The 15,406-nt window shown below is 42.2% G+C and overlaps 1 protein-coding gene across 7 annotated transcripts in view; it reads left to right on the forward strand.

The window, feature by feature from the left end:
- Ntrk3 (neurotrophic receptor tyrosine kinase 3) overlaps positions 1–15,406 on the forward strand; it is a 354,575-nt gene that overhangs the window by 240,185 nt on the left and 98,984 nt on the right. Inside the window, exon 13 of one of the 7 annotated variants that reach the window (XM_057756145.1) lies at positions 14,480–14,614. The exons of the other annotated variants lie outside the window; for them this stretch is intronic. Coding sequence (XP_057612128.1) covers positions 14,480–14,614 — 135 coding nt within the window. The remainder of the gene's footprint in view (positions 1–14,479; positions 14,615–15,406) is intronic. 7 annotated transcript variants of the gene reach the window in all.

Consider the following 15,406-nt stretch of genomic DNA (forward strand, 5'->3'; position numbering starts at 1 on the left):
TCTGGGCTCTCCGGTAATCTCATCACTGCTTTATTGCTTGTCCGTTCTGGTACAGCCACCTTTAAAACCAAGTGTCAGCAGCTGCAGTGCCCGGGCCCAATAGTGCCTACTGTCTGTTTTTATATATATCTCAAGCTAAGCTAAGAATGGTCTTTACATTTTTAAATGGTTGGACAGATTCAAAAGAAGAATCGTCTTTTTTAACATGTGAAAATTACATGAAATTCAAATTTCAGTGTCCATAAATAAAGTCAACTGGAATCCAGCCACTCTCATTCACTCCCCGATGCCTGAAGATTTGCTTTCACACTGCCATGGCAGAGCTGAGCAGTTGCAATGGAGACCGTATGGCTCAGCAAAGCCTAAGATATTTATGATCTGGTGGCTGGCCCCCACTCTCTGCAGCCCAGCCCAGCCTAGGTTCTGCTAATCTTTCCCTTTTCCCCCTTCCATTTGGTCCATGCTCTCAAGCCACACTGTCTTCTAAATCCTTCAGGATTCATCTACTGCCCAAACTCTTGAGTGTCTTCATTGTTTGCTCCAAGTTAATCAGTTCTGTGGTCTCTCATCGTATGCATGGCGTTCCCTTGAAGGAGGCTGGTTCGCTACTGCACTTAGCTCTCAGGAATGTTCCACCACTCATTCTGCACTATATTTAGAACGCAAGCCCTTTTCTGTGGTTTTCTGGCCGTTTCCACCTCCCCTGTAGCAGGATGGAGGTGCATGGTGCGTGAGGGCAGTTGGTGAATTTGCCTCCGCAGGATCGTCTTGGGTCACTCTGGGTATGGTGTGAGAATTTATGGGGCTTTTGTTCACACAAACTTCCACAGCATTGTTTGTTTTTAAAAGCAGGTAACATATTTCAGCAGCTGGGAATCATTTTAGCACGTGCAGCAGACAAACCGTTGCCATCAGCTGAAGATGCATTATTTCATCCGCATCTGTCACGGTCATGTCTCTATCTGTTGACCTATCGTTTATCTGTCTTCATTTTTCTACCAACCTCTGAGTCTGTCAGTCTTCCTCTCTCTGTTTATTGATTTGTACCACTTCCTGCTTCTAACATCTCTGCCCAGTGTAGCTGCAGTATAGTTCCGTGGCTGGTGATGCTCCATTTCTAGGAGGGGACTCACAGCCCTACACAGTGGTCCTGATTTCACCATTAAGCCTCTTCCTACTTCTCGCTCAACTCCTGCTTTATGTTCCAGAGAAATTTTTCACCTTGCTTTTCTGGGAATGTCATCCCTCTTTTGGTTTTCTAGAAATGCCGTAGCAAAGTACCATATTTTAGAGCAGAAGTAATTTCACATCTCATAGTTTCAGGGAGGAGAAGCAAACACAGTGTGGTAGCAGAATCACGTTTCCATTCAGGGTTGGAATAGCAACTCCATGCCAGCTGTCTCCCAGCTTATGATGCTTTACTGGTGGTCTTGGGCATCTCTCAACTCGAAAATATCTTACCTAGATCTCTGCCTTTGTGCTTATATAGTATTCTTACTATGTCTCTGTTTCTGTCTGTGCCTCTCTGTGTCTGTTTTTCTATATCTCTCTGTTTTGCTCTGCTTTTCTCTCTCTCTCTCTCTCTCTCTCTCTCTCTCTCTCTCTGGGTGTGTGTATATACACATGTCCAAATCTCCCCTGGCTTATTATGTTTTAACAAGGAAACAGTCTATGTTGAATTCTATTCAATACTGATTATTTCCACCTTGTTTCAAAATCAGTCCCATTCCGAGGTCTTGGGGTCATTGCAGTCATAATAGTCACCACCCTCCACTTGCTTTGCTTTTCCATGCTGTACCCCTACCTTGCTTTGGGATTGTATCCCCATACCTTTCCATATTTCTCACCTCATCTTTCTCCCACTTGTGATCACGTGGTTGTTGTTTTCTTTTACTAAATTCCCTTAACTGTGGGTGGGTACCTTTCTAGATGCCACATACAGATGTCTCCAATCACAATTATTTGTCATTGAGCCCAAGTGAGCTATGAAGTTTTTTCCTTTTCTTTCCTGTGGCTCCCGGAAGGCTGATACTCAGTTGTTTGTGGGTGTTCCTCCAGGAAGCTTAGAGAAACGCTGCTCTCACACTCTTGGCCCTGGATTTTAGAGGATTATTTTGCTAACAAGTTTTTCTTCCTTGTTTGATTATTCTGTCTCCCTTTCCCCAACTACATGTTTATGGGCATCGGAGGCCCCCAGCATGTGTCAGTTATGTGGAGGTTTGGGGCACGGTGAAAGCAGGGCTTTGAGGGCCTGTGTAGGTGTCTGTTTCAAGTTCTATAGGGACCACAGGTACTCAGGCTCTGTGCCCCTCACAGCATGGGTCACATAGGTCCTCTGCAAGTGGGTAGGCATAATGAAGTGACCATTTATGGTTACTTTTATTTTATGTTGCTGATGGACATGCTGGAGAAAATGATCCACCATTTAACTGCAAGCCTAGCCCTAATATTTTGAGTTTAATCTAGGTCTTTGTACCCCTCCCCAAATGGATATTGTTTCTGTCTATGTGTGCTCTCATTGTTTTTGTTTTTTTTTAAATGAAGGTCAAAAGAAAACCTCCTAATAGATGTTGTTCCTGACATGTATCTGTAGATCTCTCTTCCCCCTTCTTCCCCTTCTTGGTCATCTTCATTAATTTCATTGTTCCCTAATCAAGGGACTCTGGAACCAGTAAAGCAATGTGTAGGTTTATGCTATTTAATTTTTAGGATTGTCAATTTGGAATGTGCCAGGACTCTGATTCTATTATCTCAGGCCCTGTTCTAAGATAATCTGCTTAAAATTGATACCGGCTAGGATTTGGACTTTATTGATTACATTTCCTGCTAGACTCAGGCCTTGGCCTTTTGCTGACCACATTCTAAACACTATGGCCATGACCTCAGGAAAAGTCAGGCATCCTGGGATACTAGGCGGGACTTGAAGATTTTGGTTCTAGGGTCATACAATCAAGTTGGATATAAAAAGTGTTGATAGTAAGGAAACATTTTTTACATACTTCACAAGGTTATTTTGAGGCTAGCATAGTAATCATTTATGATCCCTAAAATTGTTTTCAAATGTCAAGATAGTAAAGTAGGATTTGAGAATAATGTGTTATATTGTTACATAGATTCACATAGAGACAGAAATCAAATCACATAGTTCTACAAAGCAAGTCTATTCTTTAAAAATATGGCTTATCTTATAGGAAATAGAGAGGTTTAATTTTTCTTCTGCATAATATGCAGAGGGTTTAAGAGCAGAGGAACTAAGATGAGAAAGGCTGGCCTTTAATCCTGGTTTTGCATTTTATTAAAGGGAGACTTGTCTTGAACTATTGAGCCCTTCCAACTTTAGTTTTCCCATCTACAAACTGGGTGCCATAACCATCCCCATAACATAAGGATGCTAGAGAAAGTGTATGAGGAATTCTGTGGATGGCATTGAACTTGTTGCCTGGGCAGGTGTAAATGATTATAGATATTGATCATAAAGTTTTATTTATTAAAAAAAAGTGTTTGAGAAGTGAGAAGGAAACATATGAAAAGTTTCATTGCTGTGTATATATTTAAAATGGTTTCAGACAATGGAGCAAATAATACAGACATTCAAAAGTCACTGCCAGATGATCTAAAGAAAGTGATCCCAGATGGTTTAAAAGTTGAGTAGGAATTGGATAAGAAGAATAAGCTTGAAACTAAGTAGCTAGGATGTTGGCATTCCACAGGAGTGAGGCTAGAAGCGGAAAGGTGCAGGTGTGGTCAGTTAAGTTTACCTGGACCAGAAGTGTGAATAGGAGAAGAGAGGAGAAGGCTGGGGTAGCCACTGAAAACAGGGTACGGTGAGAGTGTAGTGGCAGCCTGTTCTTGTGTGTGTTGGGGCTGGAAGCGATACAGGGCACTTTCTCACAGACAGCTTCTGAACAGGGTGATGGATGTTAAATGTGCTGTCTTCCTGATCCAATTAGATAACAATATATGAGATGAATTCATGTAATGAATGGAATCTGGGAAGCGTGTTAGGAAGAGCCCAAATAGTGACCTTAGAGTAAGAGTGGGCGGTGAGAAAGCATGCGACGACACTTGATAAAATGTGCCGTGTTCCAGCTGTGGATGTGAGTGCTCTTGTTTCTTTTTATAGGAGCATCTATGGCATAGATGATAATATCCTCATGTAACAGAAGGGAAATTAAGGCTCAGAGAAGTTCAATAATTTACTCAGGACTTTGGCATCACATCTAGTCCATAGGCAGTAGGGAACAGGGATTTGAAAAGCCAGGTCAGTCTGTCTCCAGATCTTTGTGTTATTCTTTTACAAAGCGAGGATTGGAATATGTACATGAAATATTACAAAATAAACATGGGAAACCTAACATTTAATTAAATATAGGAGATAAGGAAGACATTGGCAAGAAATGAGGATGGCTCCAAGTGTTTGTGTCTGGGTAATTATAAGGGTGGTGTTGACTTTAAGTATGTGGCTCTGCAGACCCATATGGAGATTGGTTTTGATTGGGTAGAGCCCAAGATTCAGCACTTCCTGAACTTTCCGAGTTCTGCTGCTCTCAATGCTGCTGGTGGTGGGGGTATTGGTGATTGCCCAACAAAACTTTGAGTCTCCAAGGGTAAGAGGATCCTTGAGAAGCCACCACAGAGACTGGGTGAAGTAGAAAAGCCAATAGAAAGAAAGACAGAAACTGATTGAAGCTGTGCACTGTTAGGCATTGGGGAGTCAGAAAGCCACAATGTGTGACTGGATCAAGTTGAAGAAGAGCGGAGAAATTTGGTCATGGGTTCAACATTGGTAGTCTTTAAAGCTTTTTGTGTCTTTTCTATGAATAACTGGAGTTTGCATTATGCAAGAGAAACTGTGACTATTCAGTAATAGTTGATATTAGGGTTGGAAGTAAATTGTGAGAAATCTTGGTCCTTAAATGAATTAGGAAAGTAGGATGTCTCAGAATGGAATAGTGATGGGTAGGACATTGTGTTTTCTTCTTATTAGGTTAGAAACTTGTTGCATGGGCACCCCAAAAGGTAGAGGAGACCATAAGTAGATTTCTGAAAAAAGAAGAAACAGATTAGGAATGAGATAAAATGCTGGAGATACAGATAAGTAAGGAAAGGGGATGGAGTCTAGGGAACATGTTTATATGTCCCCAAGCAGTGACCCTAAAGGAGGAGTCGGTGGTGAGAAAACATAAGCTTGGTGAAGTGTGCCAAGTTTCAGCTGTTGTCCTGAGAGCGTTTTTAATGGGAAAAGAGATTGGATGGAAAGTATCAGTGAAAACAGTTAATTTTGTTACCAAGGAAATACATTTTTCCTTGAATGCAGAAAGAAAACAAAGTGACTGGGCTTTGATCCAGATGGTACAGTAAGTTCATGCTTAGTGTACCACCTCTGTAGCAACTATATAGCAATAACAGAAAACAGGAGACACGGCTGGCCAGCAAAACAAGTAAATAACCTTGCGACCAGAAACAGTATGGAAAATCAAAGATGATGAGCGGAGGACCATTTGTTCTTGTGATGTGGCCAAAGTCTAGAAGCAAACATAATGACAAATATGTGTATTTATCTCTGGAAAGATCTTCAGAAATGCACATGCTTCAGATTGCCCAGAGATCAGAATAGGAGCCTCTTCTCAAAACTATGCGCTAGAGACACAGACTATCATATGGAATAATGGTGCCCCCCCCCCCCCCCCCCCCCCGAGAATAATGTTCTCCTCTCTGGAAGCACAGAGATTCTGCCTGTTAGGTAAGGCACTCTTGTTTAAGCTGTTGTGCTGTATTCCCAGTATCATCCTGTAGGGGCGCCAAGCTAATATGGGATTTTCTTCAAAAGCTCCAAAAGGCTACCTGAAAACATTAGCAACAAATTAGAAAATGCAGGAGATTGGTAAGGGAGAAAATGGAGAAGAAAATCAGAAAATTTTTCCCATTCTCAAGGTAAACTGTAATATAAAATTATAAAATACATAAAGTATCCAATAATAAGGATGGTTACTGACTTGACTTTCATACAAAAATAATCTATAAATCTTAGGTAATACAGTATGACAAGAAAAAGAAGCCTTGGAAAGAGAGAGCTGACAGTTCTCACTGTGAATACTGTATGTTCAGTCTAGAGAGAATATCAAAGGGTTATTTGTAAATGGACTGTTTCAACTTACTAAGGTGTTCTACAAAATTGATAAAACACAATAGATGAACGAACATAAGTACATTTCTGCCTATACACTTTGGTAACGCCAACACCAGGAGTGTGAAAGCAAAGGGTTACAAGTTCAAAGCCAGTCTGTGCTTCATACTAAATTCCAAGTCAGCCTGGGTCACATAGTAAGACTATCTAAAAATCAAAACAGTGGCCAATGAGATGATACAGCAGGTTAAGGAGTTGGTGGCAAGTTTGGTGACCTGAGTTCAATCCCAGGAACCCACATGGTAGAAGGGGAGTATTTAGTTTCATAGGCTACCTTCTGACCTCCACATAAGTCCCATGGCACATGCCCTTTTACTCACAAAACAAACAGATGTTTTAAGAACAGCAAAAAGCACATTACCTAAACACAATCAGAAAAATTTAACTTACAACAAATAACATCTGGCAAAATGAAATAAAATAAAACATATACATTAAAAGGTATAAACACAACAAGAGATGTGCCAACTCCAATATTATCATGGGATAAATATAATACAGTAATGAGTATAAAATGAGTATGTGGGGCATTCTGAAAATACAGGCATGGACATATAATGTGTATATAGGCTGTAGGTTTCATTTCCAGCATTAAATGAGACAGCAAACATAGAATAAAGTTAACGAATGAAAGCTACAGTCAGCAACATAAGAAAGTATCCTGTTTTGCTGAACGTAGGGTATACACTTGTAAGCCCAGCACTTGAGAAGTTAGTGCAAGAGACTCGGGAATTCAAGGCCATGCTTACTACATAGCTACAGTAACTGGATAGTTGGATGCGCAGCAGAGAGGCATGGAAATCTGGATTTTTGTGTATGCCATTGTAAATTAGCATGCAAGGGAGAAACAATTCAAAAACTAATGTAACTTATCTCCTGTCAGCCACAAAATAACGAATAACATGAGGTTTAAAAGAAAAATGTTTGTTTTCAGCAGGCTTCTTATTTTAAAGTAGTTTTCGTTAGTCAGAAGAGTTTCAATAGTCAATGAATTGTCTTGTGTTCTTCCGTCATTCAGCCTCTCCCATAGGAGTCGTTCTCTATTACCAGTACACACTCACGAGCACCAATAAGCCATTGCTGGTCCAGTCCCATCAAGCAAAGGCAATGCTATTCTGATTTCATGATCCCCTACCCCAGTGCCTTTTTTTCTGACCACACTGCATTTAGTGACCAAGTCTCTTTAACCTCTCTGGTCAGGTTTAATGAAGAATGTCTAACACCGTAGGCTTATCAACATTGGTGCTGGCGTTGCGGGAGGAGTAACATAGAGAGGCAGGTATTATTCTTATCACAACATGTCAATATATATACTTACAACATTTGAGTGACCATGGGGATGCTAGCCCTGATCCTTCTGCTAGAATGGATGCTAGGTTTTTTACTGGAAAGTTGCACGACTCCCCTTTTCCTCACACTTGAGATATTCACCAAGAACAGCGTGTTCTGCATCCTTGAGGGAAGAGCCCCTACATAAAGTCTTTAGAATTCTTTTGTATGGAGAATAGGCATTTAATAAGAGAATGTGATTTAACTTTGAGAAGGGAAATAGTCCTTGAAATAGATTATAACTAACACAAAATGAAAGATTAATACATTTGAGCACATGACTATTTTTTTGTAGTCTTGTCTGTAATTTGTTGCAATGCCTCTGCCTCAGACTCTAGAGTGCTGGTATTACAAGCATGTACCAACACTCCCAGCATCTGACTACATTAGTTTACCTCCTTCGAACCGTTGACCTTTATACAAAGTTAAAAGACAAACGCTAGACCAAGAGAACACATTCCAGTGAGTGCGGCCAACAGAGAATTTGCATATAGAATAAATAAGAGTTCTCAGCCATGAGAAAAGGATAACACTTGTGTTTTTATCTCAGAAATTTATGTTGAGATTACAAAGTACTAGCTACTACTCTTCAGTTAGGAAGGACAACCGTCCAATAATATCAGGTTTGGAATTTCAGGGCAAGATGTTCATCCACTTAGTGATCAAGGGAATGTGAGTTTTATGAATTTGGGGAAAATACTCGGCCGTAGAGTGGAGCTCAAGATTTATATACTCCAAAGGAACATTCTCGAAAGATGTGCTTCTCCAATGTCGGGATCACACGAAGAGCTTGTTAAAACGCAGATGTTGATTCAGTGATCTGGAAACACCTTTGCTTCTACCAAACTCCCAGCTGTTGCGAAAGCTGCTGGTTCAGGTTCCCCTGCTGTATCTGAACAACAAGGCTCAAAAGCAGAGGGAGTAAACCCTGCCAGCCTGACCCCTGCCTGCTTTTGCAAATGAAGTTTCTTGGGGGTGGGTAGTGTGTTCTGTTTACTTTTTGTCTGTAGCTGCTTCCAGGACACAGTGGCAGAATTTGGTAGATGCAAAAAGAACTCTACAAGTTCCATAGCCTGAAATATTTTCTATTTGGCCCTTGGCAGGAATATTGCTAGTTGTTGTTCCAGAGTGTTGCTCTTGCATGTGTACAGACTTTTATCATGACAGTTATTCTAACAGTTGATAGAGCTAGAAAATAATTTGCAACCTTAACACAAGGAATGCCATCAATTCAAAAGCAATAAATGATTGGGGATAATAATAAATAAATAATAAATGAATAAATAAATAGGTATATAGCTCAGTGGTTGAATACTTATCTATCACACAAATAGCCCTTGGTTCCATTTCTGGAGCCATAGGAAAATAAAGCAGCAATGGAAACAAATAAAGTTACTAGATGAAAACTAATGCACCAATACCGGAAAGCATCCTGTTTTGCTGGGCTTGGTGTGAGAAACCTGTAATCTCAGTATTTGAGCGGGCGAACAAGGATCAGAACTGCAGGTCGCTACCTTTATATTGCAGAGGAAGAATATCCAACAGAAAGCAGTTGAAGGGAGAAAAGAATCTCTCTCTGCTTACAGTTCCAGAGGGCCAGAGTCCATCGTATAGCAGTTGCATGGCGACACTCAGGGAGAGCACTGCAGCCAGAGCAGGCAGCTGGCTGATGGCATGATCCTTACTGTTGTCCAGAAGGAGCGAGTGAGAGGGTGGGGAATAGGAAAGGGAATGAGACTATATAATAAAAGCCCCTTCCAGTGCTACAATTCCTCCAGCAAGACTCCAGCTCCTAAAAGTCCCTTTGCCTTCCCAAAGAGTGCCACCAACTGGGGACAAAATATTCAAATACATGAGTCAGTGGGGACATTTCTCCTCCAAACTGCTACGTTCTTCAGTTATACAGTAGCAAGTTCGAGGCTGGCTTGACTTTATGAGACCTCGTCTCACAGAAGAAAAATCAGTCTCATTTTAAAGTTTAAGGACTATGCAAAGCAATACTATCATCTGGCTGTAGTCGGCCCATCGGAAGGAGTGCCTGTGTCAGTTGTCCGCTTCAGAGTAGTGGCTAGCTTTACTGGGGAGAAACAGGGTGTTAGATATACAGGTGAGTTCTTGCTCATAATATAGTTATACCATAATAACATGGTTATAATAGATTGTCTTCAAAAGAGCTGAAAAGAAGGCACCAAAAGATTTTTTTTTAAAAAAAATTCTAATACTAGGTACTAAGCACAGAGCTGTGATATTCTCTACACTTTATTGATATTTTAAACATTTGAAAAGAGTCCAAAGAATCAAGAAACAGGAAAACGCATACTTAATATAAAAGATATTTTGAAGTGTAGGAATGAAATGCAGATGGCCTATTAATTCCTGGGGTTTTCTTCCCTACCAATTGATCAAGAAAAAGAGATAGGTGCCCAACGACCTCTTGTTATCTCTCATAGAGCAATGTTTGAGGATCGTAGTGTTGTTTTATGATATCATTCTACAGAGCATGGGGTTCTTTGGCTCTGAATGGTGACTTCATTCATGCTATTGGTTAGAAGGGATTTTACCTTTTGGGGGGCTAACAGTTCACTCGTGTAAGCCAAGATCAGGCTATTATTATTGGACAAGTCTTAATAATGCCAAGGACACTACTCCTCAGCGTGCTTTTCCCTTTAGTGTGAGACTCTTCTAGTACTCCCTGGAATGAGTTGAGAGCTCCAAGATTCTGCCAGGATGTCTGCTTAAATCTGAGAATCCCAGTGTTCTGTGTATAACTCCTCTCATCCAAACTTGGTTGCTTTCCTGTCTGATTTCCTTAAGCATGGCTGTATAAGGGGATGCCTTAGCCTCAGCCCCTTCCTTCGGAGCCAGATCCATACAACTAGAACCAGATTTGGCTTTGCAAATCCCTTGACCAAGGACATCTCATTCCATACTTTCCCAGCAGTACTGGGATACTTTACAGAAGAGGGCACCCTATATTGAAGCCAGGGGTGCTCAGGATTCAGCCATGAAACATATGGTAGGGATCTTACAGCCTCAAGTACACTTCGGTATCCCATAGAAGCCTTTGCAGCATGTTTATTATGATATTGTCTATACCCCAGGAAATATAACAGCTGTATTTAAAAGCCAAAGGACTATTTCCACACACCTTGTTCATATCGGGCCCTGTGGAGGATAAAGTTGCCACATTCACATCTAGAGTGGGGTTTTGGTGCCCCCCAATATGTTTTCTTTTGTCTAAGAATTAGTTACATTTATTTAAGGTGTGTGTGTGTGTGTGTGTGTGCGTGTGCGTGTGTGTTTGCTAGAGTACATATGTAGATTCAGAGGCCATATTGTATGAATTATTGTTCTCCTTCTGCTATCATAATTCCAAGGATTAAACTCAGGTCCTCAGGCTTGGATGCAAGCACCCTTACCTGCTGAGTCTTCTTACCAGCCTAAATATATTTTCTTATTGAGAACCTCATTTCTCAGCCCAGTAACCCTCCTATGCATACAATTGTCTTCGTGAGTGGTCTCTCATCTTTGAGATGACAAGCTTGGTCTTCTCCTATAGAAGGACTTTCTTTGTAGATGTCATTCGTGACCAGAGAAAGGAATGGTTTTGTGTTAAAGGAGCACTCAGTGAGTGCTCAGTGCCATTCCTACCGTGGTGGTCTTTAACACACAGGCATGACTTAATGACTGCTAATGCTCTGACTCAGTGGGAAGACTGTTCATACGTGATAGTGTAGGGGAGCCCCAAGAGTGGTGGGACATGGTGAACAGGGAACCACACAGCTAGGCCACAGTGCATTGCTACATCTGCGTCAGCCGACTATTGATTATTTTGTAGAAATATTAGCTGAGCCTTGCCAGGCCCTTAGATTTGTAAGACAAGCTACAAATAAGGATATTTTAAGTGTGAAGTCTAAATTTTAAATTCTGAAAAGTAGAATTTTGAAAGTTTTTTATAAATTCATTTGTTTGGGGTGGGAGAAGGAAGAGAGGAAGAAACCAAGCAGGGAGAATATGAGTGAGAGCGAGGGTTAGGGTTAGGGTTTAGGGTTAGGGTTTAGGGTTAGGTTCTAGGGTCATTCATAGCCAATGTGCTAGGCTTGCTAGCTTGAACTACAGAAGGAAAGATGAGTTTCAAGCCATCTTGTCTGCAGCTAGCAAGGCTATGATTTGAGACTTGATATCTTGAGCCAACACTTCTAGACTTTCAGTGAATTCGATTACAAGAGAAAAAAAGAACTTATATTCCAAAGAGAAACTGCCCTAGCGAAGTAACGGTCCAGCAAGACACAGCCATAACCTAGACTCCCCAAGGCCATTGTGGTGATCCTCTCCCCATGAATTTGGAGGAGACAGCACCTAGGCAAAAAGTAAAGTGAAGAGACCTCTATACTGGATGGAACTTTTCTTCAATACTGTGAACTCTGTTCACACAGTGGCTAGGTCAGGGCACTGAGTGGATCTTATATTGGCTTTTCCACGCTTTCTGTAATCATGACTGTCCTGTAAATTGTTCCTCTCTCCAGATTCCTCCTGCCTCCTCCTCCTAGGTTAGTTTTTACCTTTCCTAGCCTGAACTCCAGGAAGTGTGGTTAACGTTGAGATGGAGTTTGGGGCTCCTTACTTGAAGGCTCTAATCCAAGTAATTAGTTCCTCCCAGAGTGATGGAGATCCAGGAAAGAGTTGGTCTGTGACGTGTTCCATGGGAGAAGTGGCATGCATGGAACTATGTGGCCCTCTATAGAAGCAATTTGTGAGGAAAGAATCCTCTGCCCAGGGATTGTTGGAGGGGACAGGTTCCTCTCACTGGAGAAAATCCTAGCTTGGCTTTCTCTCTAACACCTAATCTTAAGAGCTGGTTTTCGGTAAGGAGCCTTTTTTCCAAGTAGGTCATTTCAAGTATTTTAGAAATATCTGGATTCAAGTTCAAATAAAATAACATTAGAAATTTCTGAAAATCTGATTGAGTTAATGCTATACAATTTTTAGGATATTGGAGGATCACCAAGTAACTGTACCCAATGGCTGGTGTGATCATGATTCTTTGGATTCCTTGGTGATCAGTGGTATGTCTGTTGACAGGGGCTTTGCCCCAGGCTCTTTCTTTATCCTAGGTGTGCTGGAATCCTGGTTCAGTAGCAGTTATTGCTTCTCACCACTGGAGAAAGGAGGGGAGACTGCTGCAAGGATAACGCGCTGACTAGGGTGGGGTAGGCCTCCTTCCAGACTCGCCTTGGCTTCTGTGTCCCTTTTCATAAGCTACCCAGGACCTTAACACCAGAACCCTATGTATTTCAGTTCCTTCTTGTGATATAACAGCTCTAGGGTGACAAATACATTTGAAGAGAGAAGATAGGAACGTTATCCAGTGATGCCTAAAATAAACACTTTATGAGTAGGCTAGGTAACAAAGGGGAACAGAAGGAGGGGCCCTTGAGCTTCCAGAGTTAGGAGAAGAAAGTGTAGGCAGGAGACACAGGAAGATGCTCGTCACTACAGACGCTAGTGAGCAGGTAGCTGTTTGTCCGTCTGCAGGAAGAGATGCTTGGGGTTCAAACAAGTGCTGGGAAACAGAGAGGTTGGAGATTCTGGGCTTTTTTTCTCATTTTACACAGCTAGAGTAGTGAACTAGCTGAGGATACGGAGGACTTGGCCATGCAGATTTAATTGGTTCTTGGTTTGTTGGGGGTGGGTTCCCAAACCCCTCGCTCAATCCTTCGGGTGCTTCACTTCCCTTTCCTCCTCCTCACATCCTTACAACTCCCTTTTCCTCTCCTGGAGCAATCCTGGAATGTCTGGCTGGCTTCTCAGACTTTGACAATCCCTGATGTCCAGTCTCTGTTCTGAATTACAGAGGGCCCACGGTTCCTTCATGCCGGATGACTCTGGGGAGAGCCGCTGATAGAAGGTTTTGTTGGGCCACCTGTGGACAAGGCCTTCTCAGGGCGTGTGTTTGTCTCTCTCTAGCCCTCTCTTTGCCCATTTAGCCTCTTGCTTATGTCTCCTGTGGTCCAGGACTTCCCTGCCCTCCTCTGAGCTTATGTCTGCCCTTTCCTTTCTGGGTTGTTCTGAGGAGTGTAGTGGGGGGTGCGGGGGTTTGGAGTGGTGCCTCTCATGCCTCAGCTTTTAGAATCTTGGAAAGGCTCCACCCAGGACAGAGTTCCAGAAAAAACAAACTCCAGATCCTGGCTCATATGGGAAAATGTTCGTGTTTACAGAGGCAGCTAGCTTTAGGGACCTTGGCCGGGACTGAGGCAGATTTGGTCTTGGTCTATATAGGATCTGACATGGAGCCTTCCTGAGCCCATGGATGTTGCATGGTCTCTAGAGGAGAGATGTCTCAGGAGCGGCAGTGCTATCACCTTTCGTGAGGCCTGTTGCCTTAGAGTCTCCATGGAAACTGTCACTTCTGCTGTTCCAAAGGTTTCTACCCTGACAAGGACAAGAGAGACAATTAAGGAGCCACCCCCTCCAACTCATCCCCACTCCTGTCACATTGCCTCCCGCTTGGACTTTTCTTCTGTGGGATACAAAGCCAGAAAGGGGATCTTGGGTCCAGTAGCATCATCTCCCAAGTCATAAACTCTTCCCTTCCAGCTCAGAAGTGGCACCCAGGATATTTACAGTAGGAATATTTAGGGGTGGGTGTTAAACCTAATAAAGGGAGTGAGTGATGGGCAAACAGGTTAGGAAAATGATTGGACAAAATTTATGGTGATGGCAAATCTTTCTTCCCTGACTCCAATTTGATGAATTTGACAAATCTGATAGTGCCACTATGTGATACTCAGGAAAATGATTAGATTTTATACATAAAATGAATCAGGCAAAGCAGTGTGGATACAGGCGCTGGGAGCCGTTGATTTCTGTTTCTGGCATTGTGCATTTAAGAAGACTTCCCCAGGGTTTTGCACTTGGGGTTTAATACTGACCATTAACCCCTGTATCTGCCTCTTCTGCCAGGGGTCTTTTCAAACATAGACAATCATGGGATATTAAACTTGAAGGACAATAGAGATCATCTAGTCCCATCAACTCACTATATATATGAGGAACCTGAGGTCCAGAGTGGGGATGTGTCCTACCCAAGGTCACATGGTGAGTTGCCTCCTTTGACATCTTTGTATGAAGTGAAGACCCTCCCCGACCAGTTTTGACTCTTAAGACCCAAAGACCCATTAACCTCCATGTGTCTCCGAAGACTAGGCTATTATTGCTAGGTGTCCAGGTTGGGATTGGTACTCAAGTCCCCTGAGTGAGAAGAATCTCTTTCAGAGGATGATGCTTCTTTAGCTAAGGTGAAGGATGTAGGAAAGCAAGAGAGGAATCCTGATCTAGAGAGAAACAGTAGTATCATGAACCATCTCAGAAGCCTGCTCAGACCTCTGGACATCTCGTCCTACCCTGTCACATGTGCGATCCCCTGCTTGGGGTTCAGCACAGAAGAGCTTTCATAGCTCATGGAAAACTGACATTCCTCTCAACATTATATCATGAACAAGGGGGAACATCCTCTATTTTTATAAACTCATCTCACTCCCTGCAGACAGAGATAACCAAACAGCCAAAATGACTCTTCCCTGCTTTGATCATACTGTGTCCTGTGCAGGGAGGGTTGGGGAAGTCTCAGTATGATGGAACTCTGTTTCAGTCTTTTCCCATCATGTATGCCAAATACTCAGGGGACGATGTGCCCTCTCCATTCCTGTGTATGGCTTTCACAGAAAGGTGGGGTTTCTCTTTTCCCCACACCCACATATATAAATAGGCAATTTTACAATTTGGGATTGATTGAGTAACCCTTTTCTGGAGTTTGATTAGGAATATCCATGTCTCTGGACATCCTATTCTGTCCCTGGATATATGGCCAGAAAAGAACCCAGTTGTCAA

This window comes from Chionomys nivalis, chromosome 23, assembly GCF_950005125.1.
Source record: "Chionomys nivalis chromosome 23, mChiNiv1.1, whole genome shotgun sequence".
NCBI lineage: Eukaryota > Metazoa > Chordata > Mammalia > Rodentia > Cricetidae > Chionomys > Chionomys nivalis.